This window comes from Jaculus jaculus, chromosome 10, assembly GCF_020740685.1.
Source record: "Jaculus jaculus isolate mJacJac1 chromosome 10, mJacJac1.mat.Y.cur, whole genome shotgun sequence".
Classification (NCBI taxonomy): domain Eukaryota; kingdom Metazoa; phylum Chordata; class Mammalia; order Rodentia; family Dipodidae; genus Jaculus; species Jaculus jaculus.
Genome location: NC_059111.1, coordinates 26,130,733 through 26,158,465, shown reverse-complemented (window position 1 = coordinate 26,158,465; position 27,733 = coordinate 26,130,733). Strand labels below are relative to the sequence as shown.

Below are 27,733 nucleotides of genomic sequence, written 5' to 3'. Positions count from 1 at the left end.
GGGTCAGGTACAATTCACCTGTGTGAGACTACAGGAGAGGGTCAGGTACAGTTCACCTGTGTGAGACTACATGAGAGGGTCAGGTACAGTGCCCCTGTGTGAGACTACAGGAGAGGGTCAGGTACAGTGCACCTGTGTGCGATACAGGAGGAGAGGGTTCCGGTTAAATCAGGGTTGGCAAGTTATTGTCAACCTTATGTTTTGTGACAGACTCCCGAGGGTTGTGACCGCTGTGCTGTATGATGAACGCCAGGGTGGGAGGGTGATGGCTGTCAGGGTCCTCTGCTGTGAGGCCATCATCATCCACCTTACAAAGTTACCCCAACTTCAGTCAGTTCTGAATTTCTCAGCAGTGGCCCATAGCTAAGGGAGAGTTCCTATCAGAAGTGTTTCCTGTGACCCCGTATTTCCAACTGTGCGGTGGGCTCACTCACGTTCTCATCAGGTTTATAGAGAGGACAGGGTACTGTCACCTTTCAAATAATTAACTCAGTGCTGAGGGCGTGGCTCAGGGGTAGAGCACTTGCCTGTCATGGGTGTCCTGAGAATTCAGGGAACCTCACTTCCCAAGACCATCCTCCTGCCTCACACCGCCTTCCCCAAGTTCCTGCTCCCAGTGAGGCAGGCCAAATCCCCAACTCCCCTGCTGTCCAGCCCTGGGGAAATACCAGTAAGGAGCAGGGTCACCTAGCTCTAAAGAAAAGCTACGGGGGCTGGAGAGATGGTTTAGCGGTTAAGCGCTTGCCTGTGAAGCCATAGGACCCCAGTTCGAGGCTCTATTCCCCAGGACCCAAGTGAGCCAGATGCACAAGGTGGCACGTGCATCTGGAATTTGTTTGCAATGGCTAGAGGCCCTGGTGCACCCATTCTCCTTCTCTCTCTCCCTCTTTCTGTCACTCTCAAATAAATAAATAAAAATTTAAAAAAGAAAGAAAAGCTAAGTGGACACCTTGAACCCCCTCTCAGGAGAGCCAGTTTTCAGAAACAGGTTCTGAGGCTGGTGTGTGGTAGTGTACCCTTGTAATCCCAGCATTAGAAAGATTGGGGCAGGAAGGTGGGAATTTCAGACCAATCTGGGCCACAGATGTATTTCAAGGCCAGCCAGAGCAGCTTGTGAGATCCTATCTCAAAGAGGGGGCGGGGGGTGTTACCCTGAAAGAGAAATTATCACAGAGGGAGAGAAAGAGACCATCTCAGAGAGAGAAAGTGAGAGACACTGATCTGAGACTGTCCCGGAGAAACTACCTCAGAGACCCTGTCTCAGACAGAGAGAAAGAAGATGTTGCAGAGAGGGGCTGTCTCAGAGAAAGGAGAATACACTCTCTTAGAGTCTTTTTTGTTTTGTTTTGTTTTTCAAGGTAGAGTCTCACTCTAGTCCAGGCTGACCTGGAGTTCACTTTGTATTCCAGGGTGGTCTCGAACTCACAGTAACCCTCCTACCTCTGCCTCCCGAGCGCTGGGATTAAAGGCGTGCACCACTATGCCTGGCTTATTTTAGAATCTTTAAAAAAAAATAATAAGGTATTTCTTTATTTGCACACGTGCATGTGTGTCTTTAAAATAAGTAAGTCATTTTCTCCTCACCCCTCACGAACTGCTACCTTGCCCTGACAGTGTACACTACTTTCCAAACTCTTCTGAGATGATGCTAGAAGTTTCTGGAGTTGATTCCTATGACCACTAGTTGTTATTGGCAGTGTGCTCCATGGCATACACATAGCTGTTCGAGCTTTCTTCTGTAATCTCCTTTAAGCTTTGCAGCCTCCATTGGAAGTGGGCATTGCTCCGGCTTTCTAGAGGAGGTAGCTGAGAGAATCCTAGATCGTAAGTCATTTAGCCAGTGAGGGGTAGGGAGAATATCAGCCCAGGTAAAGGGACCCCAGATATAGTTCTGTCTCCATCCTACTAGGTCCATAAACCCATCCTGGGCCCAGTTGAGCTGAGAAGCAGGTGTGGACAGGTGTGTGGGGGAGCGGGGAGGCGGGTGCGGGTCTTCCGAGGCAGCAAGAGAGTGGCCGGGTGTTCCTCCCTGGGGAAGTCTTGGCATGACCCTTTCAGGGAAACAGCCCTCACGTGAGGGCAGAGCTGCTGCTCTTGAGGCTGGCCTATCCTCTGGGCATCTGCCAGCCTGAAGGGCTGAGGGTCGCCTTCCTTCTCTCCGCAGAGTTCCCGCTCTTTGCCTACAACAACGGAGTTGTCATGACCTCCTGTCGCGAGCTGGACAGTAACCGCAGCGCCCTCTCGGCCGCCTCCGCCTTTGCCATCGCAACGGCGGGAGCCAACGAGGGCACCCCAAACAAGGAGAAGTACCGCAGGATGTCCTTGGCCAGCGCAGGTGTGGGGGCACCTCTGCTCACACGTTCTCCCCCCACCCCACCCCCGTCAGTCTCTCCAGGGTCCTGTGGCAGGGGTGACAGCCACAGGCCCAGGATCTGCCCTTTGTCAGGTACCTAAAGTGGGTGGTCCCTGCTCAGGGGAATCACCCTTGCTCACTGACTACCAGACCTCCCCACTTCCCACTCTTGACTCTTCCTCTCATGAGCACTGGGACAGAGCTCCTTCCCTCTGTTCCCACTGGGCACACCCAGACCTGAAGTCAAGGCCACCATGTGTCTGGGCACAGTCTCCCCTGAGCCCTCCCCCTCCCTCCCAGCTCCTGTCACCAATGGAATACAGTCTTATTTATCAGGGCTGCCTGTCATCCCCTTGAAGGGTGGCCTTAGCTCCGGCCATGTCCCTGACACACAGAAATACTATTCCGTCCATCTACCTTGAATGCCTGCCACACAACCCCCCCCCCCCGTTCTTCCTGCAGACCCGGCCAGGGCTAGCCCTCCAGCCTGGAAGTCCCTTCCCCGCACCCCCCCCCAGCCCCATTTTGTCCTTGCCAGTTCTACTCACAGCACGACTCCTCATCTGAAGGAACCTAGTCTCCACTGGGGGCAGGGCTGTTGCCAGAGCTCTGGTCTTGGGTGGTCTGTGTAAGCTGGGGTAAGCTACCTGAATCTTCTAGCAGCCCTGGCCCAGGAAGTACTCTGGCAGGCAGGGGCTGGGCGAATAGGACCTACCCTGGCTGTAAGGTGTTTCCTTACCCCCCTCCTCCCTCTCTCTCTCTCTCTCTCCTTCTCTCTTTTTGTCTTGGGGGCACTGAGAGTCTATGATCTGTGTCTCCTGAGACCTCAAAGCCTGTATCTATCCCATAGGTTCCAACCTGGTTGTTATTTCTTTCCTCCTCCCCCACCCCTCTCTCTGTCTCTCTCTCTCTCTGTCTCTGACACACACACACACACACACACACACACACACACACACACACACACACACGTCAGCTGTAAGAAGCAGCCTCATAGCTGGAGAGACAACTCAGCGGTTAAGGCATTTACCTGCAAACTGGTTCAATTCCCCAGTACCCATGTAAAGCTAAATGCACAAAGTGGCGTATGTACCTGGAGTTTGTTTGCAGCAGCTAGAGGCCCTGGTGCTCCCATATTCATTCATTCATTCTCTGTCTGTCTCTCTCTCTCTCTCCTCGCAAATAAATAAATAAAATATTTCCTTAAAGAGATTTTATAATCATGGAAAATGTTAATAAAAATTTAAAAATTATTTTAAAAAAGAAGACAGAGAAGCAGCCTCGGATGAAGAAGGACCAGGAGTCGAACCCGGGACAGAGCAAGCTCTGAGCCTTGCCCTCACGTGGCCTCTCTCACACTACTAGGGTTTCCCCCTGACCAGAGGAATGGGGACAAGGAGTTTGTAATCCGCAGAGCTGCCACCAATCGTGTGCTGAATGTGCTCCGCCACTGGGTCTCCAAGCACGCTCAGGTGAGCAGGAGTCCTCCCTAGAGGCTGCCCCACCCCAGAGTGGCAGTAAGAGAGAAACAGCACTGGAGGAGGGGGTGGGAGGAGCCCCCAGTATCCCCAGAAGGACCTGCTCAGATCCCCCCCCCCACAAAAGGGAAGCAAGGACATTTAAGGAGACAAAGGGCCTCTCTTTAGCCAGCTGTCTGCAGCTGGGGCAGGCTTGGGCTCCTCTGGCCTGGTGGTGCAGCGGGACAGTGGCTGAGAGGCGGCTCGGGGTCTTATGTCACTTGCCTGCCAAGAAGTAGTGAGGAGGTAAGTAAGGCAGGCCGAGCTGCTTCCCGCACATACAGCCACTCCCTCCCTCCTCTCGCCCGGGCCCCAGAGCTCTGTGGGGAAGTTCAGCAACTGTAGCTAGAGCCCCCTCTCCATCCTGCAGGATTTCGAGACCAACGATGAGCTCAAGTGCAAAGTGATCGGCTTCCTGGAGGAGGTCATGCACGACCCAGAGCTCCTGACGCAGGAGCGGAAGGCGGCGGCCAACATCATCAGGTAAGGTGAGAGCGGGCCTCCTGCTCAGGCCAGCCTCCTGGGGCCCCCCACCGCCGGCCACAGCCACCCTGAGGTCAGGGAAATGGGGAGGAGGGTCCTCCTCAAGCCTGAGGCCAGCTAGGAAGTGCATCTGGGAAGAACTAAGCCTGAGAACCCATGTATCTCATTTCATAGCACGTGTTGCTCCCCGCCTTCTCCCCACCCTCCACCAGACCTTGATCTTGAGACAAAAACCATGCCGCCTCTGGTGGCCACAGTTATGCCTCACAGTGGCTGTCCCTAATTGTACAGATTTGTATAATATGAGGGGGGAAACATCAAAATAGAAGAGAAGCCAGGGATGGTGGCTGTTTTTAATCCCAGCACTCAGGAAGCAGAGGTAGGAGAATCGCTGTGAGTTCAAGGCCACCCTGTGACTACATAGTAAATTTCAGGTCAGCCTGGGCTAGAGTGAGACCCTACCTTGAAAATCCCCCCCTAAAAAAATAGAAGAGGGACTTAATGGGAAAAGGCTGGGGATGAGTAGAAGGGGGATAGGAGAGGGGGGTGAAGGAGGGTGGTGAGAGGGGATTATGATCGGGGTACAGGCATATATATGGAGGTTGGGATTAAAAAGTACTTTTTCCCCCAAGTATCACTTCTTCATGCATGTTCAGTGTTGCGGGCACCTGCCTAGCCTGCGCCTGCACAATATGGTCGTGCTAGCTACACACAGCTCTTTAAACTCTGATGAGGGAACTGGGGATGTAGCTTAGTTGGTAAAGTGTTGGCCTCGCATTCAGGAAGCCCTGGGCTCGATCCCCAGAGTGCTTGCACACACCAAAACTCTCAGCACTTGGGACGAAATTAAGTAATGAGTTAATGAATATTAATGAACTAAAACTATACTATTAAAATTGTGTTCCTAAGTTCCCAGATCCACACCTATATTAGCATAGGCTAGCCCATCCCATTATCCCTTCACTATAGAGAGCTCTGTTGGACAACACTGGCAAGACCCTGCTCATAGGTGCTCAAAGGACGTCACTGAATTGAACTTTGTAAACCTTCTTGTCCCCAAACCTGTATTGTCCCTGCTCCTCAGCTCGCCTATCCTGGAAGAAGTCAGAGCCCATGCAGTGTCATGTCTGAGCTGCCTTAGCCAGTGACTCACTGTTGACCTGGGCAAGACCCTTTGCTGAACTTCATTTTCTCCCCTGTGACATGGGTGACTGACACTGGCTTTGAGAGTGGGCTGAGGCTCAGGCGAGCTGGTCCCGTGGCTTCCACCGGCTGTTCAGGGACAGTCCCGGCACCGGCCTACCCGCTACCCTGCCTGATGCTCTCGTCCCTCCCATTCAGCCGTCTTCCCAGCCAGCCTCAGTGGGAGGGTCCAGACCCCTCCTCGCCTCCAGCTCCCCTTCTCTACTCCTCAGTCATCACCTCTGCCCCATACTTTGTGCCCAAGTCCAGCCCAAGCACTTCCTGACTTTGTCCCAAGTTTCCGGCCTCCTCCACCCAACCACTTTACAATCCCAAGGTCCCATGTGCATTTGCCTCCTGTTCGGTCTTGGAGTCTCCTCAGACCTCTGTCACTCTCTTACACACACACACACACACACACACACACACAGAGCTGTGTATGCACACAGGCAGCCCCAGGCCCTAGAAACCTCTGGAAAGCCCATAAGCACATGCTGCACCCCTAATCACATGGATTGGAGCTTGGGGTTCAGGGTTTTCTTCTGGCTTATTTCTCTTCTGAATTCAGGAGAAAGAGCAGGCTGTGGTGGAATGGAGCAACCGTGGTTTAAGTCACTGCCCCCAGAAAAGAGTTCTTGAAGCTTCTGTTTCCTGGGTGTCTGCTACTAGGGCTAATTCTCAGACAGAGGCCCTGCAGACCCCAGACTGCTTCCCTATGTATGCCCCCAGGCCTAACCCTCAGACTGTCCCCAACCTTCACCCCCCTAACCCCAGCATTCACAGACCATGGCTCTGCGTCCCATCACGGCAGACGGACTATCCTTTGGCCCAACACCGGGGGTCCACCGGCAGTTTCCACTAAGGCTCAGGACCCCCCTGCTCAGCTCAGCTGTGTTCTTTCTCACTTCCCCCTCAGCACAGACCTACCTACCTGGAGCTCTTGAGTCTCCATTCTGCTTCCCCTCACTGCTGCGGACCCTCCAGTCCAGCCAGGCCTGAGGGTCTTCCCGTGTGGAAGAGCCAACCTCCTGCTCAGTCTGTTCCTACAGACCAGGCGCTCCTTTCCAACACGCATCCTTCATTCTACACCCGCCCGCTGAAAGCCCGGGCTTGACCTCGAAGACCCCTGCCCAGGTCTCTCTGGAGCTAGGTACACAGAAAGCCCACAGTCTGAGGGAGCCCACAAGGGGACTTCACCCAACTGGATCAGGATCTGATGGACTATAGGTTGGTGGAGAAGAAAGGGACAGCATCTCTGGGCAAATGGAAGAGCAAGGATCAGGAGGCCATGGATGATGGCTTGGCTGGGGCTCATCTGCCTTCTTCTCCTTAGGACTCTGACCCAGGAGGACCCAGGGGACAACCAGATCACGCTGGAGGAGATCACACAGATGGTGAGCAGGGCTGCCCGCCCACCAGTTCACCAAGGCTCTCTTTCCTACCCTCCAACTCCATGGCTCCCTGACCGAGCGCAGTAGTCACTACCTGCATTCATTTCCTATGGCTTTGTGACTAAGCCCCGCAAACTGAGCAGCTTGGGGCCATAGAAATGTCTTCTTTCAAAGTCCTGGAGGCCAAAAATCTGAAACGAAGGTGTGGGCAGGGCCGTGCTCCGTCTCCAGGAGGATCTGCCTTTCCCAGACGCTGGTAGCCCGGGGCCCCCCTCAGCTCCTTTCTGCGCCACTCCAGCTCCTGCCTCTATAGTCCTGGGGCCACCTCCCCTGTTTATGTGCACCATCTCCCCTCTATGTGTCTGCCTATGTCCACACACCCCCTTTCCCCAAGGACACCAGTCATACTGGCTCCAAGTCCACCCTGGTAGCCTCATCGTATCTTCCTTTCATTGGCAAAGACCCTGGACAGATGCCAGGGGCAAGAACTTCAACTTGTCCTTTTTAAAAAGCAAAAGCTAACTGGTAACACCACTTCTCTTTTCCTTACCCACTGTTTTCTCATCGCTCCCCTGGTTCCGTCCACCCCCAGTCACACTTCTCCAGGAAGAGAAGGACCCAAGGATGAGTGCTGTGTGTGATGGACCATGTTAGGCACTGAAAGCCTCCAGGCACTCTTATCAGTGATGCTTCAAGTTTGCATCATCGCCCCATCTTAAGGACGAGGCAACTGAGGCTCGGGGAGCCTAACGCACTGACGTTATCCATGGGAAGTGATAGTGGTGAGAGCTGTTCATGCTCACATTCAGCTGACCTTGGAACAAAACTCACTTCCTACACCACACTGCCTTATCTTTGAGGAGTCAAGATGCACTTCTCTGCCCAGCAATGACTGGGCCAGAGAGAGAGAGAGAGAGAGAGAGAGGTGTTCACCATGAAGGAGCATGAACCAAGGGCTGGTATCTCACACGTAGGAGTGACAGTCATCCAATAATGTGTTTCCAAGTTGGTGAGACATATATACAATGTCATCGGGAGCCATCCCAAAGCTCCTGGCCCCTGCATCATGGACCGACCTTCCAGAACTCCCATTTTGACCTTCCAGAGATGGATTCAGTGTCATGTTGGCTCAGCCCCAGGCTGGTTTAAGTTTGCACACACATGTGTGTGTGTGTGTGTGTGTGTGTGTGTGTGTGTGTGCATGTGTGGGCCAGTGGACAATTCCGGGTGTCCTCAGGAATAACATCCAACTTCCAGACACAGTCTTTCATAGGCCTGGAGTTCACCAGTTGGGCCAGACTTGCTTGCTAGCAAGCCCCAGGAGGCCACACATCTCTGCCTCCCCAGGCTGCGACAGGCATCAGCGTGCCTGACGTTTTTATGTGGGTACCAGGAATAAGCCTAGGTTCTCATGGCCTCGTGCTTATAAGGCAAGCACTTTACCAACTGGGCTGTCTTCCCAGCCGTCAGACACGTGCGCCTCTGGGGTCAGGATGCTGGATAAGTCTTCCCCGGTGGAGGGAATGCTCTGTTCTCCTGTTTCCCAACAGGGGCCTGGCTGCAATGTTTGCCCCTCAAGAGAACAAGGGCTCTGTTCTGAACAGCCTGAGCCTCTTCTAGAATAAAGGGCCCCTTAGCCTGACTCCCAGCACTGGCGGGATCCCCATGCTCTGCTGAGGCCACATCCAGTTTGGGGGAAACCAGTGGCCTCAGCAGAGAAGTGGGAGGCTGTTTGCCATGTGTTTCTCACAAGCCTTATGAAAGGTGACTAAAGGTGTCAGCTCAGATCTCTCTTCTAGCGTCACCCTCTTTCCTGGGCCACACCAAAAAAAAAAAAAGGAAGGTCATCTGCCCCTTCACACCTCCTGGCCTAGAGCCTGGGTAGGGACTCTAGGACACTCAGTGTCTTGGGCCAGTGCCCTGTGCCTCAGCCTGATATCTGGGCTGCGTCCAGGATGGCCAAACTGTCAGGACCAGCACAGGAGTGCCTGTGGCTGAGCGGCCCCATTCAATGATTCATGTTCCCATGACTCGGGAGGAACCGTCTATAAGATCGCACAGGAGAAATTCTACCTCAGGGTGCTTATCCCGCCAGCCCGCGTTCAAGCCCCTGCCGCCCCCACCTCCACATCCCCTCTGCCTCCTAGGAACCCCTCCTCCTCAAAAGTGTCTGATGGTGCTCCCCACATGCACACTCCTGCATCCGGGCTTCTGTTCCGTGCCCTGGCGGATCTGCCAGGAAACACCTGTGGCTGGTTCACTGCCATACACAAAAGCTGTTGTCCCATATGTCTCCAGTATCTAGCAAGGGCCTGGCAATGCAGACTTCACTGTGTGCTGGGGAAATAGGGGTTCTGGACAGGGTAGCTACATGGACCAGCTCTCTGCTCTTGTGTGGGTATAGGAAACCATCCCTGTATGGACACAAGCTCCTCTCAGAGCTGGCACAGCTATCTCTTCCCTGGCCCCACCCACCCCAAGTCCAGCAGACTTCTTGTGAGGCTTTCCTACCCAAGCACATCAACCTGCCAGCGTCCACCCTCATCCAAACGCTCCTGTGGGCACTGCTGTACCCCGGCTAACGTTTTCCTGAGGACATCGTTGGTCAAAGGGGCCACATGGCCGACACCCTTATAGGTAGTGTCCACGGGTGATGTCCATAGTTAGGGACACGGTAGCTGAGGACGGAGCCGGATGGGCTGTCTTCTGCTCACTACCCACATTTCCTCATGAGTTTCCAAGGGAGATTGTGCTGAACTGGCTTAGGGCCAAATAAAGTGAAGGGGATGGCTCACCCCCGCTGGGTCAGATACCCGAGTGCCAGTCCTTGCCAGCCTGTTTCCCCACTGAGCAGCCTGGGCAGGCATTAGCCTCATTCCCACAAGGGTGGTGGTGGCTCCCTAGACGGGGAGTGACTACCTGAGGAACAGTCCTTTGGAATAACACACGCAGAGTGCGGCAGGGGGTGGGGTCCAGCTCCCTGAACATACCTCGTCCACCCCCTGGAACCAAGCAAAGGGGCCAGAAAGTCCAGAGGTGCCCCTCATGAGCTTAACCCCAGACCTCGTCCCCTCAGGCGGAGGGCGTGAAGGCTGAGCCCTTCGAAAACCATTCAGCCCTGGAGATCGCTGAGCAGCTGACCCTCCTGGACCACCTCGTCTTCAAGAAGATTCCTTATGAGTAAGTGGCTGCAGGGGCGCGCCCCGTCTTCCTCCTCCCTTCCTCAGCACGTCCCCCGACTCTGGCCATGGGGACTCGCCACGGCTTGGGAGGAAAACACCGGGGTTCCCCTCCCACTCCCAAGTTCTTCCTGACTTACTGCCTGCGCAGGTGTGCGCACCACCCCAGCACACACACACTTGAAGTATCTCGAATTCACTAGTCCCGTTCCAGAAGGGCACAAAGTGTCCATGTTTGTGTGTGTGTGTACAGCCATGAATGTGGGGGGGGGGGCATGCCACTTCTTGGAACAAACTTTGGAAATGGCCCTGGACTTTGATGAAGCCTCAAAGCCTGCAGCTGCCTGCTCTGGCCTGCAGCCGCCCCGCCCTCCCCCGCCCCCCACCCCCGTGTTCCCTGTAATTATACGTAAGTACTTTTGTGAGCCTCTGTCTTCATCTAACAATCAAGGCAGCATTTTAAACACGTAGTGAACGAATTACATTTATTAGTTTGTTAATTCATTAATGTTTAATGAATTAAACATAGGCAGTGTTCCCTATGGCACATTATTAAGCTAAAGTGGTTTTCAGTTTTCAAGGGTTTTTTTATTATTTATTTATTTATTAGAGAGAGAGAAAGAGAGAATGAGCATGCCAGGGCCTCCAGCCACTGCAAATGAACTCCAGATGCATGTGCCACCATGTGCATCTGGCTTATGGACCTGGAGAATCGAACCTGGGTCCTTAGGCTTCACAGGCGTGCACCTTAACTGCTAAGCCACCTCTCCAGCCCAAGGTTGTTGTTTTTTTCTGAATTTCCAACAGTTCAGAATAGTTTCCCCAAATTTGCATCAGCAGGTCTGAGGCAGCCCGTAACTGGGGCGTTTGGTTTGCCATCCAGAGGGGAAGCTGGTGTGGTTGCAGCCCTGAGCATGAGCGTAGCCTCGCCCAAATGCAGGGGCTGGTCAGGAGGGCTGCCGTATCCTCTGTGTGGAGGCCATGTTGTTCCTGACACACCGTGCAGGGGCAGGAGACCCACCCACAGGCACTTGGCCTCTTGCGCAGACTCTGCCCACTCACCTTTCCTGATAGCTTTGTCTAGTCAGGAACCCAGGCAACATGGCATCACCAGTACCAGTACACGCCGCTCAGTCCTGTTTGCTGGCTCCTTTATCCTCTTATCTGACCCTTTTTTGGAAAAAAAAAGAAAACTATTCATTTTCAGGGAGTGAGAGAACAAGAGAAAATGGGCACACCAGCGCCTCTAGCCACTGCAAATGCACTCCAGACACATGAGCCACTCTATGCAGCTGGCTTTACATGAGTACTAGGGAATCGAACCCAGGGCATTAGGCTTTGAAGGCAAGAAGTGCCTTATCCCTTATCTGACCTTTTTGTTTTGTTTTGTTTTGTTTTTTGGTTTTTGGTTTTTGGTTTTTTGAGGTAGGGTCTCACTCTGGCCCAGGCTGACCTGGAATTCACTATGTAGTCTCAGAGTGGCCTCAGACTCACAGTGATCCTCCTACCTATGCCTCCCAAGTGCTGGGATTAAAGGTATGTGCCACCACAGCCAGCTCTTATCTGACCTTTTTTAAGCTTTACATATTTATTTATTTATTTATTTGAGAGAGAGAATGGGCGCTCCAGGGCCTCCAGCCACTGCAAACAAACTCCAGACACATGTACCCCCTTGTGCATTTGGCTTATGTGGGTCCTGGGGAATTGAACCAGAGTCCTTTGGCTTTGCAGGCAAATGCCTGAACTGCTAAGCCATCTCTCCAGTCCCAATTCTTTTGTGGGGGGGATTTCAAGGTAGGGTCTAGTCTAGCTCAGGCTGACCTGGAATTCACTAGATAGTCTCTGGGTGGCCTCAAGCTCACAACAATCCTCCTACCTCTGCCTCCCAACAGCTGGGATTAAAGGGGCACGCCACCACACCTGGCTCCTTTTTTTCTTTTTTGATACAGTGCTGAAGTTGAGCACAGGGGCCTGCACATACCAGGCACACCCTCAGGTGTTGCCCTTTTACCTCTTTCCCCTTCAGCAGCCTCCTAACACCTCTGTTCCACAGAGCAGCCGCTGGAAAGTGACTAAAACGTGAAAACAAAATCCATAGCCGAACTGAGTGTGTCCATCACCCCCTTTGCTGTTAATGCTATGCATGCCTTCTCATACCATCGCTCTTTTGGTCTCATGGTGGCCCCATGAGGAAAAATGTTTTTCTTTATTTTATTTATTGATTTTTTTTGTATAAAAAAGTGATGCTCTTAGACCCCCTCTCCCCTGCCTCAATTCAGCTGTCTTCTTCAGTGGGGTTATTGGTGGGAACCAAGAGGCCTCAGTCAGTCTCTGTGGTGGGGGGTGAACACGGTGTCTCTGGCTATTCCCACCCACCCTGAGGTACTTACAATCTTTCTGCCCCCTCTTCTGCAGTGTTCCCTAAGCCTTGGAGGGCAAGATAGGGATTGGATTTAGTGTTGCTTTCTCTGTAGCCTCTGGATCTCTGTCGTGATGAGGTTTGAGTTACCACGATGTATGTCATAATTTCTCTGGAATTGGGTTTCAGGCTAGCCGTGAGAGCCAAATTCATGTCAGCGCTGAGGAAAGAGTGGTTGTTCCCATTTTACAGGTGAGGAAAGTAAGGGTCTGAGACACAAAGGACTTGCCTGAAGCCAGGCAGCTGATCCAGCACAGAGCTAGGCTTAAGCTCAGGCTTCCTTCCTCCCCAGGCCTCTGCAGAAGGCTACTTCCTCAGCAATGACAGCCTGAGGCTGGGGAGGTGGCTTAGTGGTTAAGGCACTTGCCTGCAAAGCCAAAGGACCTCAGTTTGATTCCTCAGGACCCACGTAAGCCAGATGCACAAGGTGGCACATGTATCTGGAGTTCATTTGCAGTGGCTAGAAGCCCTGGCGTGCTCATTCTCCCAATCTCTCCCCCCCCCCCGCACTTCCCTCTCTAAAAAATAAAATAAATAAAGTTAAAAAAAAAAAGAAAGAAAGAAATGACAACCTGAAGAAGCAGAGAAATGAACCAGCCCGAAATAAGTAAGGCCAACCTAACCTGTGCCGGGGGCTCCTCTTTCGTCCCTGCAGGGAGTTCTTCGGCCAGGGATGGATGAAGGTGGAGAAGAACGAAAGGACCCCGTACATCATGAAAACCACCAAGCACTTCAATGACGTGAGTGTGATGTGATGCATGACGTCATGTGTGACAGAGTGATGGATGACATAGTGTGAGTATGATGTAATGTTGTTGATGTGATATAATAATGTGATGATGTATGATGTAATGATGTGATGATGTATATGATGTGATGTATGATGTAATGATGTGATGATGTATATGATGTGATGTATGATGTAATGATCTGATGATGTATATGATGTGATGTATATGATGTGATGTATGATATATGATGTGATGTATGATGTAATGATGTGATGATATGTATGATGTGATGATGTGACATATGATGTATATGATGTGATGTATGATGTGATGGTGTATGATGCAATGTGAGCAGCATGATGTGACGATGTGTGGTGTGATGTATGATGCATGATGCATGATGTAACGTGAGCATGACAGACAGTGCTTGCTGCCAGCTCTTCTCAGGCAGGACCACCACAGGGCTGGCTGAAGACCCTCGGAAGCGCCCCACCCACGAGGCCCAGGCCATCTTACTTCACCTCAGTCTCGGTTTCCTCACCTGTCCACCAGGCTGACCCTGGAAAGGCCACGTGAAAACTGACTGGGACAGACACACTTTCTCAGACTTGTCATCACCATGAATAACCTCCGAGCGAGCAGCAAAGGGGAGGAAAAGGAAGGAGAGATTAGAAGGAAGGAGAGATTAGAAGGAAGGAAAACTCTCTTGCTAGTCTTTTTATTTTTTTAAAAAATGGGTGTGTGTGTGTGTGTGTGTGCACGCATGTGTCATGCACGTGCCACAGTGCACAGGTGGGCTCAGAGTACATCGTCACAGTGTCTTCACAGGGTCTGTCCTCCGCCTTCTTTGTGACAGGGTCACTTGCTGCTGCATAACAACTGCCGCACGGCAGATGAACACCAGACTAGCTGACGCATGAGCTGTGGGTGCTCCTGGCTGTGTCTTGAATCGTTGTAGGCACATCGGGAACACAGATATATGCATTACTGTGCATCTGGCTCATTGTGGATGCTGGGAAATTGAACCAGGGCCAACAGGCTTTGTAAGCAAGCACCTTTAACAATTGAGCCATCTTCCCAGCTCATATTACTTTGTTGTTGTTTTTTTTTTCCCCCCAGGCAGGGTCTCACTGTAGCTCAGGCTGACCTGAAATGCACTATGTAGTCTCAGGGTGGCCTCGAACTCACCGTGATCCTCCTACCCTTGCCTCCTGAGTGCTGGGATTAAGGGCATGCGCCACCATGCCCAGCCTCTAAAATATTTTTTAATATTTTTTGGGTTTTTTTTTTTAATTTGAAAGTGACAGGCAGAGAAAGAGGCAGATAGAGAGAATGGGCGCACCAGGGCCTCCAGTCACTGCAAACGAACTCCAGACGCATGCTCCCCCTTGTGCATCTGGCTAACGTGGGCCTGGGGAATCAACCCGGGTCCTTAGGCTTCACAGGCAAGTGCTTAACTGCTAAGCCATCTCTCCAGCCCTAAAATATTTTTTAAAGTAATGTTTGGCTGGAAAGTGGCAGAAAACCTCTCCAATATACATTACCTAGACATCTCTCTGAACTTCCTGAAATATTGTCTACCCCAGAAATGGTGATGCAGTGTCCTAGCCACTTTACCTTGCAGAATGGGTAAGACGATCCTCCGCAGTGATATTAAAGAGAGCGGAGGGCCCAGGGCTGCTGGGCACAAGGCTGGGTTTGAGGCAAAGGCTTGATTGAGAGTGACTCTGGCCAGGATCAGGATGCCCTGACTCTGACTCCTCCAGGCCCCTCCTCCAAGAGCCCCCTCCACCACTGACTTTGCTAGGGAAAAACAATTAGATGGGACCAAATAACAAGCCAGGAAAGTGGGCCATGTGTGCAGCAGAATGGGCCTGAGTGAAGATAGATGGATCACGTGTACACACACATATATGCGAAATATTCCAAGAAACCCTTCTCAGAGACTTGGGGACCACCCAGGCCTCAGAGTTTTCTGAGGCAGGTTTATGTCCGCAAGGAGCATTTGTGAAGTTCTTTAATGACAGTTCTGTCTAATTTAACCTCCCATCCCTCCTGCCCTTGTGCGTAACACTGCGCTGTGTACATACAACAGCCTCACTCAGAGCTCTCACCGAGCCTAAGAGATGATAGCGTGCTGTTTTCTCACACTGCGATCCTGAGAAGCCAAGGCTCTGGAAAGTTCTCCTGAATGGCATGTGATAGCACATGCTCTCAGTGAATGTACAGTGGAAAATGGCTAATGAAAACTACCCTCCCCATCCCAGGAATGGTGACACACAAGAGGGTCACAAGTTCAAAGCCACCCAGGGCTACATAACAAGATCCTCTTTCAGAAGAACAAAGGGTTGGGCTGGAGAGATGGCCCAGCAGTTAAAGGCATCTGCTTGCAAAGCCTGGCGGCCTGGGTTTAATTTCCTGTTACCCACATAAAGCCAAATGCACAAAGACAAATGCATCTGGAGTTCATTTGCAGTGGCAGAGGCCCTGGTGCACCCATTCTCTCTCTCTCTCTCTCTCTCTCTCTCTCTCTCTCTCTCTCTCTCTCTCTCTCTCTCTCTCTCTCTTTCTTCCTCCCTCTCCCTTTTCCTCCCCCCCTCCGTCAAATAATTAATTAATTCAATATTTTTAAAGGATTGGTATATAGTTCAATGGTGAAACATTTGCCTAGTATGGGCTCAATTACCAGCAACTTCCCCACATTTCTCAACCTCCAGCCCCCGGCATCAGGGGGCCCATCCTCTCCCAGCCCCGTGACAGCCCTGGGAGCATCTGGGCTCGGCATCTTCATTCCTCTAAGTTTAACCAACCAAAGTAAAGAGTCTTTTGTCGTCAGAGATTGGGAGTACATGATTCCAGTTGTCCTGACTGCCTGGCAGCTGCCCCACAGGCCAACCCCAGCAGAGACAGGCCCCTGATAACCATGCCATCCAGGAGGGTCCTTGTCAACCAGGAAGAAACAAGAAAGGCCCAATATTGCAGCATGAGGAAGGCATCCCTGGGGCCTCCTGGCCCGGCGCCAGGTGTTCCTATATAGCATGTGGTGTCCGTTCTGCTAATCGGCAGTAGACTGGAGACCACATGCTCTCTTAGGACACAGAGAGCGACAGAACCAGACAAGGCCTCAGGAAACAGGCCGAAGTCTGACTTGCCCTTTGCACTGCCCTGTCCCTTCCCCTGTCCCATGTGTGCCCAGGACTGAGTAAGCACTCGATAGGAATAGGATGTGACAGGGAGTGGTGGCGCATGCGTTTAGTCCCAGCACTTGGGAGGCAGAGGTAGGAGGATTGCCAAGAGTTCGAGGCCACCCTGAGAATACAAAGTAATTTCCAGGTCAGCCTGAGCCAGAGCGAGACCCTACCTCAAAAAACAAACAAACCAAAGAATAGGATGCGACAATGCCCCACTTACCACGGGACAGACACTTTAGTAAGGGCTTTATGGCATCATCTCATTCAACCCATGATACTGATTCTAGAAGAAACTGAGGCTGAAAGAGTTTGAATGAGACTACCCACATGACACAAGAGACAGCCCTCTCTGAAACTACCCAGTTGGCCTCTGGAGGCTGCCCCATGGGGCACTTGCCCTCTCTGTTCAAATCCAGCTTCCACTTTAGAAATACATATTCAAAGGTCCCTGCGTGTCAGAGACATAGCTTATAAGCAGATGGATGTGTAATTTTCTCTCTTGCATTGCCTGTCTCTGGTGTTTTTATTAATATAATGCTGCCTTTGTAGAATAAATTGGAAAATACTCATTTTTTTTCTCTCTTCTATGGAAGATTTGACTGGCCTTTGAACTATTTTTAAGAATTAGTATTACTTTCATCTAAAGTTATTTTAAGCTCAGTGTTGTCTTGATGAAGTTTTTTTTAACATTTTATTTATTATTTATTTATTTGATAGAAATAGGCAAGTAGAGAGAGAGAATTAGAGAATGGGTGCGCCAGGGCTTCCGGCCACTGCAAACAATTCCAGACGCATGTGCCCCCTTGTGCATCTGGCTTACGTGGGTCCTGGGGAATCGAACCTGGATCCTTTGGCTTTGGAGATAAGTGCCTTAACTGCTAAGCCATCTCTCCAGCCCCTTGGTGGAGTTTTTTTTAACTTTTAATTTCCTTTCATCTGTGTGTGTAGTGTGCTTGCACATGTGTGTACATGCACGTGGATGCCAGAAGTCAGCCGTGCCTCATAGTTTTACATGAGTGGTAGGGAGTTGAACTCAGGTCCTCTTGTTTGCACAGCAAGCACTTTACTCACTGAGCCATCCCCGCAGCCCCGGAAAGGTATTTTAACTACTCCTTCAGTTTAATTAGGAGATACAGTGCTAGACATAGTGGTGCACGCCTTTAATCCCAGCACTTGGGAGGCAGAGGCGGGAGGATCACTGTGAGTTTGAGACCAGCCTGAGACTACATAGTGAATTCCAAGTCAGCCTGGGCTAGAGTGAGACCCTACCTCGCAAAAGCAAACAACAAACAAACAAAAAAGCTCGATGATGGCAGGGGAAAATGATGGCATGAACAGAGAGTGGACATCACCCCTAGCCAGCATAAGGTGGACAACAGGGACAGAGGAGTGTGCCAAACACTGGCAAGGGGACACTGGCTATAATATGCATAAGTCCACCCCCAACAATACACTTCCTCTAGGAGGTGTTAATTCCCAAATCTCCATCAGCTGGGAACCTAGCATACATAATACATAAGTTTATGGGGGACACCTGAATCAAACCACCACATTCTGCTCCTGTCCCCCATAAACTGATATCCATACATGATATAAAATACAATGCATTCAGACCAGCTTAAAAAGTCCCCATAGTTTTTGATCAATACTAATGATGTTAAAACATCCCCATAATCCAAGGTCTTATAACTGAGCCATAATGTCAAAAAAAGATCCCCCCAAAACCCATAATGGCACAGAAAAAAACATATTGCAAAGATGTCATTGGGCATAGCAAAGAAATATTCAACCAATACAAGATTTAAACAGGGCAAACATCATATTCTATAGCTCTAAGTCGAACAACGCTAGCCAGTGACAAGTCTCCACATCTGATAATTCTAACCAGCAACATCTCCGGAGTTCCAATTCCACCCCTCCAGCTAGGCTACTCACAGTCCTGGAAAACTTCATCCGGGCCAGCAGCTCTCCTTAGCAGCCAACTCGTGGTCCTGGCATCTCCACTGGGTCTCCACAGCAACCTACGGTTCAACCTCACGGCTCCATCAGGTCTCCATGCAGGCATCCAGCAAACCTGCTTCACGCTGCCCATGGCCATTTCCAAAACACAAGACCATGTTGCAAATTCAATGACCCTCTGTCTTTCCTGTATTTCATATACTCCACAATACCGGGCAGGGTGCCAATGTGTTGATCTGGGGGAGAATAAAGTAGACTTTGAAGAACAGGACACTCCTTGAGCACTCAGGCCCCTTCAAAAGAGTCTGCATTTTTCCTGTTGTCCCAATGCCAGTCAGCTGACCTCGTGTCAATGATTGTGATTTTTTTTCAAATTTTTTATTAACAACTTCCATGATTATAAACAATATCCCATGGTAATGCCCTTCCTTCCCCCACTTTCCCCTTTGAGACTCCATTCTCCATCATATTCCCTCCCCCTTCCAGAGAAATTTCTATTGGCTGTTTAATTGGGTTACATAAACTCATGTCTTTATAGCTCATTTGCCAGTTTGATCTTTCTCCATTACCGAAGCCCTTTCCCATGTGTTGGTGATGTTTTTATCCCCTGCAACATACTACATGACTTCATTAATTTACATCCAAGATAATTAACATATCTCCATTCTTATTTTGAAGGTGAAATCTTTATATCTTTGTTTGCTTTGTCTTTGTGTTTTATTTGTATTTTTGAGGCAAACCCAACAGAGTGGCCGTTTTTTATGCGAGAGAGTGACAAAGAGAGAAAGAAAGAGAGCGAATTGGCGCGCCAGGGTCTACAGCCACCACGGTGGACCTCCACGTGTTTGCCTCCCTGGTGTGCATGTGCAATCTTGTGCGTTTGTGTCACTGTGCGTCTGGCTTATGTGGGACCTGGACAGTTGAACATGAGTCCTCAGGCTTCACAGGCTAGCGCCTTAACTGCTAAGCCATCTCTCCAGCGTGTTTGGGTTTTTCTTTTTTTAATCAGGAACTTGTAGATAGCCCAGAATGGCCTTAAACATAGAATACTCCTGCCTCCCCCTCCCAAGTGCTGGGATTACAGACATGTACCCCACATTCAGCTTCACTGTATTTCCTTAATTGTTGGTATTTGTGCATGTATACACATGTGTGATGTGTGTGGGGGCACACACATACCACAGTGCATGTATGGAGGTCAGAGGTCAACATGAGAGTGTTGGTCCTTTCCTTCCACCTTGTTTGAGACAAGGTCTCTCTTACTGTTTGCTGCTTTGGAGGCCAGACTAGCTGTCCCATGAGCTTTGGGATTCTCCTGACTCCACCTTCCCTCACGGTGGGTACACTGGATTACAGGCACGTGCACCCCACTGTGTCCGGCTTTACCTGGGTCTGGAGGTATGAACGCTGGTTGGCAGGCTTACGGAGCAAGCACCTTCATCCACTAATTCATCTCCCTACCCTTAATTGTATTCTGTTTTGTTTTGTTTTGTTTTGTTTTTGAGGTAGGGTCTCACTCTAGCTCAGGCTGACCTGGAATTCACTGTGTAGTCTCAGGGTGGCCTCGAACTCATGGTGATCCTCCAGTCTCTACCTCCCGAGTGCTGGGATTAAAGGTGTGCGCCACCACGCCCAGCTCACTGTAATTTTTTTTTATTTTGTTTTTTCAGGGTAGGGTCCCGCTATAGCCCAGGCTGACCTGGAATCCACTGTATAGCTTCAGACTGGTCTTGAACTCACAGAAATCCTCCTACTTCTGCCTGTCGAGTGCTGGGATTAAAAGTGTGCACCACCACGCCTGGCCTCATTGTATTTTTTAATTGATTGATCTTAATTTTATAGGGAAACTTTTCCTTATTTATATATTGAGTATCTGCTCTAATAGTTTTCCAGTTCATTCTCTTAGGATTTTCAAACAATGCTAACTGCAAATAATTTTGATATGTCATTTTTATAATCCTTTTCCTCTTGTTTCTTTTTTACCTGTCTTATTGCGCTGGCTTAAAGATCAGTAACTTGATTGCTTCAGAAATTATCCGCAATGAGGACATCAACGCGAGGGTGAGCGCCATTGAGAAGTGGGTGGCCGTGGCTGACATCTGCCGCTGCTTACATAACTACAACGCCGTGCTAGAGATCACCTCGTCCATGAACCGGAGCGCAATCTTCCGGCTCAAAAAGACCTGGCTCAAAGTTTCAAAGCAGGTGCGGGCAAGGAGGCTGGCACTGCTGCCATCTGGGATTAGCTGGGGTTGGGGTCTGGAGACCAGACAGAGGGCTAGCCACTGGGAGTCCACAGGTGGGTAAAATAACTGGGCTGAGTATGCCACTTGGGACCAGATATGGAGCAGTGGAAAGTGTGGAACTTTAATTCCCACATGAGGTAATTAAGACCCCAAAGTGGGAACTGTGAGACAGAGATTGTTGCTACCAACACTCTCTTTCCTGCATTGGGACAAGCATGGCTTCATGGAGGCTCCCTGTCCAGATCTCCAGAGTGGTTGACGTGCTGGCCTCTCCCAGGACACTCATTTCACCAGCCATCTGGCCACCAGGTAGCCAATTCCTACAGTCTACTGGATAATTGGTCATCTTACATCTGAGTTGGATCTTTGTACATCCTGAACGTGATTCTAAAAATCAAAAGGTGAATTTGCTTAGGGAATAAAGTTCCCAGCACTTAGGCGTGAGGGGGGATAGCTCTCTTTAAAGGAAGGCGCTGGGATGTACTTGGGCAACTTCCTAAGCATGCTTGGTAGGTGCCCCAACCCCAGCTTACATGTCTTCAAGTGACTCAATGAGCACTACCAGAGACAAGGAAGTCTCCAAAGGTACCTATAAGGTGACCATAGGGTCCTTTTCTGGGAAGGCCATGCATGATCCAGCGTCTCCAAGAACCTATCCCGTCTGTACCATGCTGGATTTGCACACAGCAGTCCCTCCGCTGTTCCTCATCACCGGCTCCTGGTGACCTTTGTGGCAATAGCAGGTCATGCTCTCAGCCACCGAGCAGGCAGCAGCTGCCTAAACCTTCCCACTTAGATAAGCGGAGAGCTCTGGCCCATCTCCGCTGCCCTTCCCTACCTCTCAGGCACGCATGCTGCCAATCGCAGCAGAGCCCAGGTGCACAGCGCCACGCCCAGCATGCCAGTGAAGCTGGGTCAGTTCTTGGCACATTGAGAGAGATGCCCAGGTCAGGGTTAGGTCCACAGAAGATGCCTTCATTGTTAACATCTCCAGGAAATAACAGAAGCTGGGAGCCTGGAAGCTCGGGGTCTCGGAGATCCGACAGACACCTGCTGTCATAAATTGGATGTAAGGGTTATGCAAGCAAGGCAGAGGCTCCGAGTCATCTGAGTTGATACGCCCTGTCAGAGTTCAGCCAGGGTTATTAGCAGGTCTCCAATACTGGCAGGTCATTTCCCAATCAATATCTTTCTCCTCCCATCCTGTAATATTGGAATGTCATCCTTTCCAGGAACCCTCCCAACCAGGCTCCACTTTCCTGCCCCTCCTAAGACATCCTGGAACCCCACCCTGCACGGCTCAGCCTCAATCTCTAGCGTCAACCTCCTCGTGAAGTTTGGGGGAAACACCTCGGCCATTCTAAAAAAAAAAAAAAAAAAATCTACATTTGAGAATGTCATTCAGGACCCAGGGCCAGCTGGCCTGGTCCAAAACTCAAAAGATGCCTCAGGCAGCATGTAGAGGCCCTCCCCTCCATGGCAGACTGGGCCCCACAGACTTCTGCAGGTCTTCTGCTTATGCATCTACACAGTGTCTAGCTCCAAGGGCTTCTGGGAGTCCCTGGTTGTGACCTAACCAGTACCAGCCAGATTCCTTTCTGCTTGTGACCTATCATAATGGCTACCTTCTTTAGAGGGCCTGAAATATACTCTTGTTTTCAATCGGTCTCTTAAGTGTCTTGACCCAATTCAGCAAAGTAGGATGTCACGACCAGTCCGGGTGTGGATGTGGGTTGAGTGGAGTTTGGAACGTCTTCTTGCTCCTTTCTGCCTTCAGCCCTGTCCCCATCCTCTTTCAAGCAGCCAGCGGTCCAGAGGATGTAACAGCAAGTGATGTCGTCCCTCCCATGGAGAGGGCCTCACCCCATCTTCAGATCACAGTATCTTTTGGCCTCTTTGGGTAGCAGCGTTCTTGGCCACTAGATGGGTTCCATTGGGTGAATGGAAAATGAAGGCATTTTGGAGGCCATATAAACACGTGGCAGGCTCTTTGCTCAGTCGTTTTTCTGCTCCCCTATTTCTGCCCTCTGGTATCCATACTGTAGCAGGATCCTGGGGCCTGGCATCTAGGGAACATGAGAGGACAGGCGTTTCTAGTCCAGCCTGAAGGCACAGGTTATGTTTCAAGGAGAATCACAATTGCTAAGCAGAGGCTAGAAGTTCCGTGGCCTCTCAAACTCCTTCCCTGCATAGCTTGGCAGCCCATGGAGGGCCTATGCACACAGCACGCACAGGAAGGAGTCAAAAACGTGCCCTTCTACTCGGCCACCCTTGGTCCCCATGCATCAGAATAGCATGTGTATGTTTTCATGGCCCCCAAGCATGGGCAACACCTCACCTATAGCGCCCATGAATGGGGCCTCCTGATCTAGCTTCTTCTAAAACATATATCTGGGGCTAGGGAGACGGCTTAGTGGTAAAGATGTTTGCCTGCAAAGCCAAAGGACCCAGGTTCGATTCCCCATGACCCAAATAAGCCAGACGCACAAAGGGGCACATGCAGCTGGAGTTTGTTTGCAGCAGCTGAAGGCCCGGTATGCCCATTTTCTCTCTCTCTCTCTCTCTCTCTCAAATAAATACGTAAGATAAAATTTTTAAAAAGATGTTTTTAAAACATATATCTGAACTAACATTGCCCATAAGGAACATCTGGACCAGTCCTCCCAGTTTCCAGCCTTAGCTAGGTGTGCCTTCTGCTGACTGCATCTGTACTTTGAGCCGTCAGTCCAGACCAGATGCCAGTGCTCCCTCTCCTTGTTTGTAAAGGTGATGCACCAAACAGTATTGCCTACCACTCTTTTTCTCCTCGAGGGCACACAATGAGCTCTTCTCCCCTCAACTTGGTCATGTTCGATGGGTGTATTTCTTTTTTAAAAACTTTTTATTGATAACCCTCATATATATATGTGTGTGTGTGTGTGTGTATATATATACATATATATGTGTGTATATATATATGTATGTGTGTATATATATAATGCATCCTGATCATAAGCCCCTCCTACCACCCTCCTTTGCTCGCCTCCCCTATCCCCTCCAGCGTCCATTGAACCCCTTCTTCTTTCCAACTAGAGTCTCTCTTCCATTGTGATATCATCATTTTTTGCCCTCATTTATGCAGGTCTTGCGTAGGTAGCATCGGCCACTGTGAGGTCATGATTGCAACAGCCACTTTGTGTCTAGAGGACAGCGTTCCGGAGCACTCATCCCCATCCTTTGGCTCTTACATTCTTTCCATCACCTCTTCCACGCTGGTCTTACTGAGTAGCATTAATCTATGGTCATAAACATAAATATTTACTGGGCAATTTGTGGGCATAATATATCCATTTAGCTAAACACAGTAGTAAAACTAGGGCCAGCCGTAGACTTTTGACTAGGTTTTTATTACCAGGTATGAATTTCCTCCCATGAAGAGGGCCTCAAAGACAATCAGAGCAGTTGGTTTCTCCCATAACAGACATCCCATCCTTGCACCAGTCAGGACGTTTTTCCAGTCCTAGCTTGTAGCGCCCACTGCTGGTTAAGAGCACCCATGACTTTCCTTCCCCAGCAAGCTGCCTAGCACTTTCTAGCACTGTGACTGCTAATCAACAAGGAGGAGGCTTCCAGCTCAGCTCCAGCTTGATGTCTTAGTGTTCTGCACCTAAAGCTTGTGCTGTCTTCGGCAATGAGGTCTTAACATCTTGTTCTGATGGCCAACCAAGCGCCTTGGCAATAGCATCCATTGTTTTGGGGACCTCAGTGGCCTCCCTGACCAACAACTCACTGGGTGGTATCAGGTGGACACATTCCTCAGACGAAGTCTGACCCAGTGTCTGAGCTCCTGAGGCCATGTCCTTTGTGGGCTGATTAACTTCTGGTCATGTGGTACATGGCCACTTTCAGCACAGTCTCTTGACCACAGCTGGAAAGGAATTCGAGAATTCCTTTCAGGGGCAGGAGAGATGGCTTAGCAGTTAAGGGACATGCTTGTGAAGCCTAAGGACCCAGGTTCGTTGCTCCAGGTCCCACGTCTGCCAGATGCACATGGTGGCACATGTGTCTGGAGTTCATTTGCTAAGAGGCCCTGGCACACCTGTTCTCTCCCCCCCCCCCCGCATGTCTCTAATAAATAAATAAATAAAAATAAAAATCTTTAAAAAAAAAAGAAAGAAATCCTTTCTCCCTTTTGTAAACAAGGGAGCTAAGGACCTCAGAGATAAAGTGACGTCCCTAGGGCCATACAGGGAAAGGAGTACAGAGGCAGACCAGTGTAACACACTCCCCTGGCAGTGTAGTTGGTCTTTGCCCAGCTGGTCATTCTCTCCCACAGCTGGTGTGTGAACCTGAAAGGTCTAACTGGTCAATTCGCAAACCTTTTGCCAAGGGGTTTCTTCTCTTCCTCCCGGGTTTTTTCTGCCATCCTTTTTCTTGATTCTTAAACTTAAAAGGTGTTCCTGGCGCAGCAAAGTGAAACTGTGAGCAGGTGGCCATCACACCCACTAGGTAGAGCTCATGCAGAGATCACAAAGCCTGGAGATGTAGCTCTGCGGGTAGGGTGCTTGCCTAGCATGTCCAAGGCACCAGGTTCAACCCCCACTGCATAGACAGACAGAGAAGACCGTGACCACGAGAATTCGGGCATTCCTTGTTCTGATTGTGGCTTCCTGGGAGTCCCCCACCAAGTCCTTCTAAACCACACAGCTCTCAAGATCCCAGAACCCTGTGGTATTCCAAAGGCCACAGCACACCTCTGTGTCCCAGGAGATGTGTGGGAAGAGGGGTGCCCATGACAAGACCCACCCTGTCTCCTGAGGAGGTCGGGGGTGAGGTTGCGTCCACAGGTGGTCTGGACCCCTGAGGGCAAGCAGCATGCTAGTGGTGGGACAGAAAGCCCCCCCCCCCACCCCCCGTGTGCTGTACCACAGTAAATGCTTCTGGTTCCTTCCAGACAAAAGCTTTGATTGACAAGCTCCAAAGGCTTGTGTCATCAGAGGGCAGATTTAAGAATCTCAGAGAAGCTCTGAAAAAGTAAGTGGTGCATCGTTTCTTCGCTGTTGTGTTTGAACTTGTAGCTCACCAGTGCAGGGGCAGCTGCATGCCACACCAGTCAGAGCAGGAGGTCTCTGTCTGTCTGACTGTCTGTCTGTCCTTCTGTGTGCCCACAAGACTCCGAGACTTCCTGAACTTCAGTAGTGCCTCAGCATTGCCCTCCACCAAAGACATCCCAGGGTTTGGTGCACAGGGAAAAACATTGAACTCCCCACAAGTAACATATGTGTGGAAGTGACAGGATTGGGGTCAGATTTCTTGATTCTCAAATGCATTTTTTTTTCCATTGTTATCATTCCAACATCAGGGTATGTCAAGTCGCTCTGTTTATTTAATGCACTTGTCTCACGGTTTGCAGAGCACTTCATAGTCATTGCCCACAGAACCCCATTGACACTGCCTGGGAGGCAGGTTTCGCAAGCCCAGCACCACGGTCACTGTGGCCAGACTGGCTCTGTGTTTGAGAGCTGTCTTACACACCGTGAGGTCCTTAGAAGAACCTCTGGCTTCTCCCCCCTGGGATGCTAGTGGCACCTCTCCATTTATAACAACCAAAAATATCTCCAGACTTTGAGACACGTCCCTCCCCCCCCCCCCACACCCCCTACAGCAGCTCCTCCAATCACAAAAGCTGAGGAACTGGGAGCTGGCCAACAACATGTGACCATGGCATTTGAGCTCTAGAGCCTGGATCCAATCCAGGCTAGCTTCCAAGGCCAGTGCAGTCTATCTTAGACAGGCTCTTGTGAAATTCAGGCACTTCTCCCAGAGAAGCCATAACCTGGTTCGTTTGTGTGCACTGTGGCCACACACTCAGATTTGCAATCCAGGCACTTGGAAGCTAGAGGCAGGAGCATCAGGAGTCCAAGGCCAGCCTGGGCTACATGAGATTCTGTCTCAAAAAAATTAAAGTAAAAAAGCCGGGCGTGGTGGCGCACGCCTTTAATCCCAGCACTCAGGAGGCAGAGGTAGGTGGATCCCCGTGAATTCGAGGCCACCCTGTGACTACATAGTGAGTTCCAGGTCAGCCTGGACTAGAGTGAGACCCTACCTCGAAAAACCAAAATAAATAAATAAAGTAAAACAAAATAAATAGGCCTGGGAATGTAGCTCAGTTGGTAGGCTACTTTCTTAGCACTCACAAAGCGCTCTGTTTGGTTTCTAGGATGGCATCAACCAGGCATGGTGGCACATGACTGTAATCCCAGCACTAGGGAGGTGGAGGCAGGAGGATTAGAAGTTCAAACTCAGCTGAGCATGATGGTTCATGCCTTTAATCCTAGCCCTCAGGAGGCAGAAGTAGGAAGATCACTGTGTGCTTAAGGCCAGCCTGAGACTATAGAGTACATTCCAGAACGGCCTGGGCTAGAGTGAGACTCTACCTTGAAAAACACCTGCCCCTCTCCCCTCCAAAAAAGAAGTTCAAAGTCATCCTCAGCTACATAGTGAATTTGAGGATATCCTGAGCTACATGAGACCATGTGTCAATTTAAAAAAAAAAATGGCTGGAGAGATGGCTAAGCAGTTAAGGTGCTGGTCTGCAAAACCTAATGTTCAGATCCCACACAAGCCAGACACACAAAGGTGAGGCAAGCATAAGGTCGCACATGCCCACTAGGTAGCACAAGCGTCTGGAGTTCCATTGCAGTGGCTGAAGCCCTGGCACACCAATTCTCTCTCTATCTCTCTCTTTCTCTATTTCTCTCTCTAAAAAATAAAAATAGCCGGGCGTGGTGGCGCACGCCTTTAATCCCAGCATTCGGGAGGCAGAGGTAGGAGGATCGCCGTGAGTTCAAGGCCACCCTGAGACCCTGCCTCGAAAAACCAAAAAAAATAATAATAAAATAATAATAAAATAAATAGGGCTGGAGAAATGGCTTAGCGGTTAAGCGCTCGCCTGTGAAGCCTAAGGACCCCGGTTCGAGGCTCGGTTCCCCAGGTCCCACGTTAGCCAGATGCACAAGGGGGCGCACACGTCTGGAGTTCGTTTGCAGAGGCTGGAAGCCCTGGCGCGCCCATTCTCTCTCTCTCTCCCTCTATCTAGCTTT

At 50.4% G+C, this 27,733-nt stretch overlaps 1 protein-coding gene across 1 annotated transcript in view; it reads left to right on the top strand.

The window, feature by feature from the left end:
• The window catches only part of Rasgrf1 (Ras protein specific guanine nucleotide releasing factor 1), a 143,468-nt gene that overhangs the window by 102,950 nt on the left and 12,785 nt on the right, over positions 1-27,733 (top strand). Inside the window, exons 17-24 of the mRNA XM_004660441.3 lie at positions 2,165-2,335; positions 3,719-3,825; positions 4,241-4,353; positions 6,869-6,929; positions 10,003-10,106; positions 13,180-13,264; positions 20,413-20,610; positions 25,585-25,664. Of these exons, the coding sequence (XP_004660498.1) occupies positions 2,165-2,335; positions 3,719-3,825; positions 4,241-4,353; positions 6,869-6,929; positions 10,003-10,106; positions 13,180-13,264; positions 20,413-20,610; positions 25,585-25,664 (919 nt within the window). The remainder of the gene's footprint in view (positions 1-2,164; positions 2,336-3,718; positions 3,826-4,240; positions 4,354-6,868; positions 6,930-10,002; positions 10,107-13,179; positions 13,265-20,412; positions 20,611-25,584; positions 25,665-27,733) is intronic.